The 1,179-nt window shown below is 44.8% G+C and overlaps 1 protein-coding gene across 1 annotated transcript in view; it reads right to left on the reverse strand.

Moving 5' to 3' along the window:
- Nucleotides 1–426: 426 nt before the first annotated feature.
- The window catches only part of AGBL1 (ATP/GTP binding protein-like 1), a 56,869-nt gene continuing 56,116 nt past the window's right edge, over nucleotides 427–1,179 (reverse strand). Inside the window, exon 11 of the mRNA XM_008591182.1 lies at nucleotides 427–588. Within this exon, the coding sequence (XP_008589404.1) occupies nucleotides 427–588 (162 nt within the window). The remainder of the gene's footprint in view (nucleotides 589–1,179) is intronic.

The raw sequence follows: 1,179 nt of genomic DNA on the forward strand, positions 1-1,179 counted from the left end.
GGCTCCTTCATACCTGAACCCAAGTAGCATTCAGGTTTCAATGGGATTAGTCAACAAGGGCTCAAAGACTCAACTTCCCTCCTTTCCAAACTTTGACTGAAAGTAGCACAACAGCAGTGAGCATCATGAGAAAGTCCCTGGACTAGAGGTTGGAGAATGTGACTCAGAGTCCTGGTTCTGTTTTATGAGAGGAAGTAACCGTCACTGGTAATCTGCTCTCCATCCCAGCAAGTCACTGCATCTCCCTGACAGTCTGCAATTCATTTTCTTTCCCTTTAACAAGAGAACAACATTAATATTTACCCTTTGTGTCACACCAAGAAGAGTTGGGGTTGTATTTCTATAAAGACAGACATTCCCCAACCCTTTATGGAGCTTCTGTAGAGGACACCGTTAGTCAAGTCTTTCAAGAAGAGGGTCCTAGTTTTACTCACGGAATTGCTCTACATGATCGGCACTGTTTGACTCGGGCATGGCCGTGATGGTCACCAACGGACACGGATTCCCTCCCAGCGTCTGGCAGAGAACCTCCCGCCGGAAGTAGACCTGCTTGGGGTTGACAATTTTTTCCAGTATGTCAAGGTGAGTCTAGAGCAGAAGTAAAGCAGGCATGTATATTATTAATATCTTTATAACAATAATAGAAAACAGCAGCAACAACTTACATTTGCATAACTCCTTACCATTTAGAAGTATTTTTGTTAACCTAATTTGCCCAATATATGTTGAGCGCTGAGTGATTGAAAAAGAGCTAGTCTTATTACCCATAAGAAGATCAGTGAGGCTGAATGGGAAGCAGGAACGATTTCCCACATGTGTGGGCAAGTCACACTGAAAGCAAGACAGCAGGAGCAAAAAGTACTCCTCCCATCACTGTGTCATGGGAAGGATGTGGTTGCCATGAAGACACAGCACACCCAGGGCACTGGGGAGAATGAGACAGAGCATTTCAGTAGCACAAAGTATTATTGGACCAAACAAGAAGGAAAATTGGGAGCTATTGATTCAGAGGGATTGCTAAGCTAAAAAAACAACTAACTAGTAGCAAGTGATTTTTCCTTCCTTACCTCCTTATTTAAATACTCATTAAAAACACAGAATAAGGGCCGGCCCGGTGTCGCACTGCTACAGTGCGCCGCTTGGGAAGCGCGGTGGTGCTCCCACCGAGGGTTCGGATCC

The sequence above is a fragment of the Galeopterus variegatus genome, unplaced genomic scaffold (assembly GCF_000696425.1).
Source record: "Galeopterus variegatus unplaced genomic scaffold, G_variegatus-3.0.2 Scaffold6732, whole genome shotgun sequence".
In the NCBI taxonomy this organism is placed as follows: domain Eukaryota; kingdom Metazoa; phylum Chordata; class Mammalia; order Dermoptera; family Cynocephalidae; genus Galeopterus; species Galeopterus variegatus.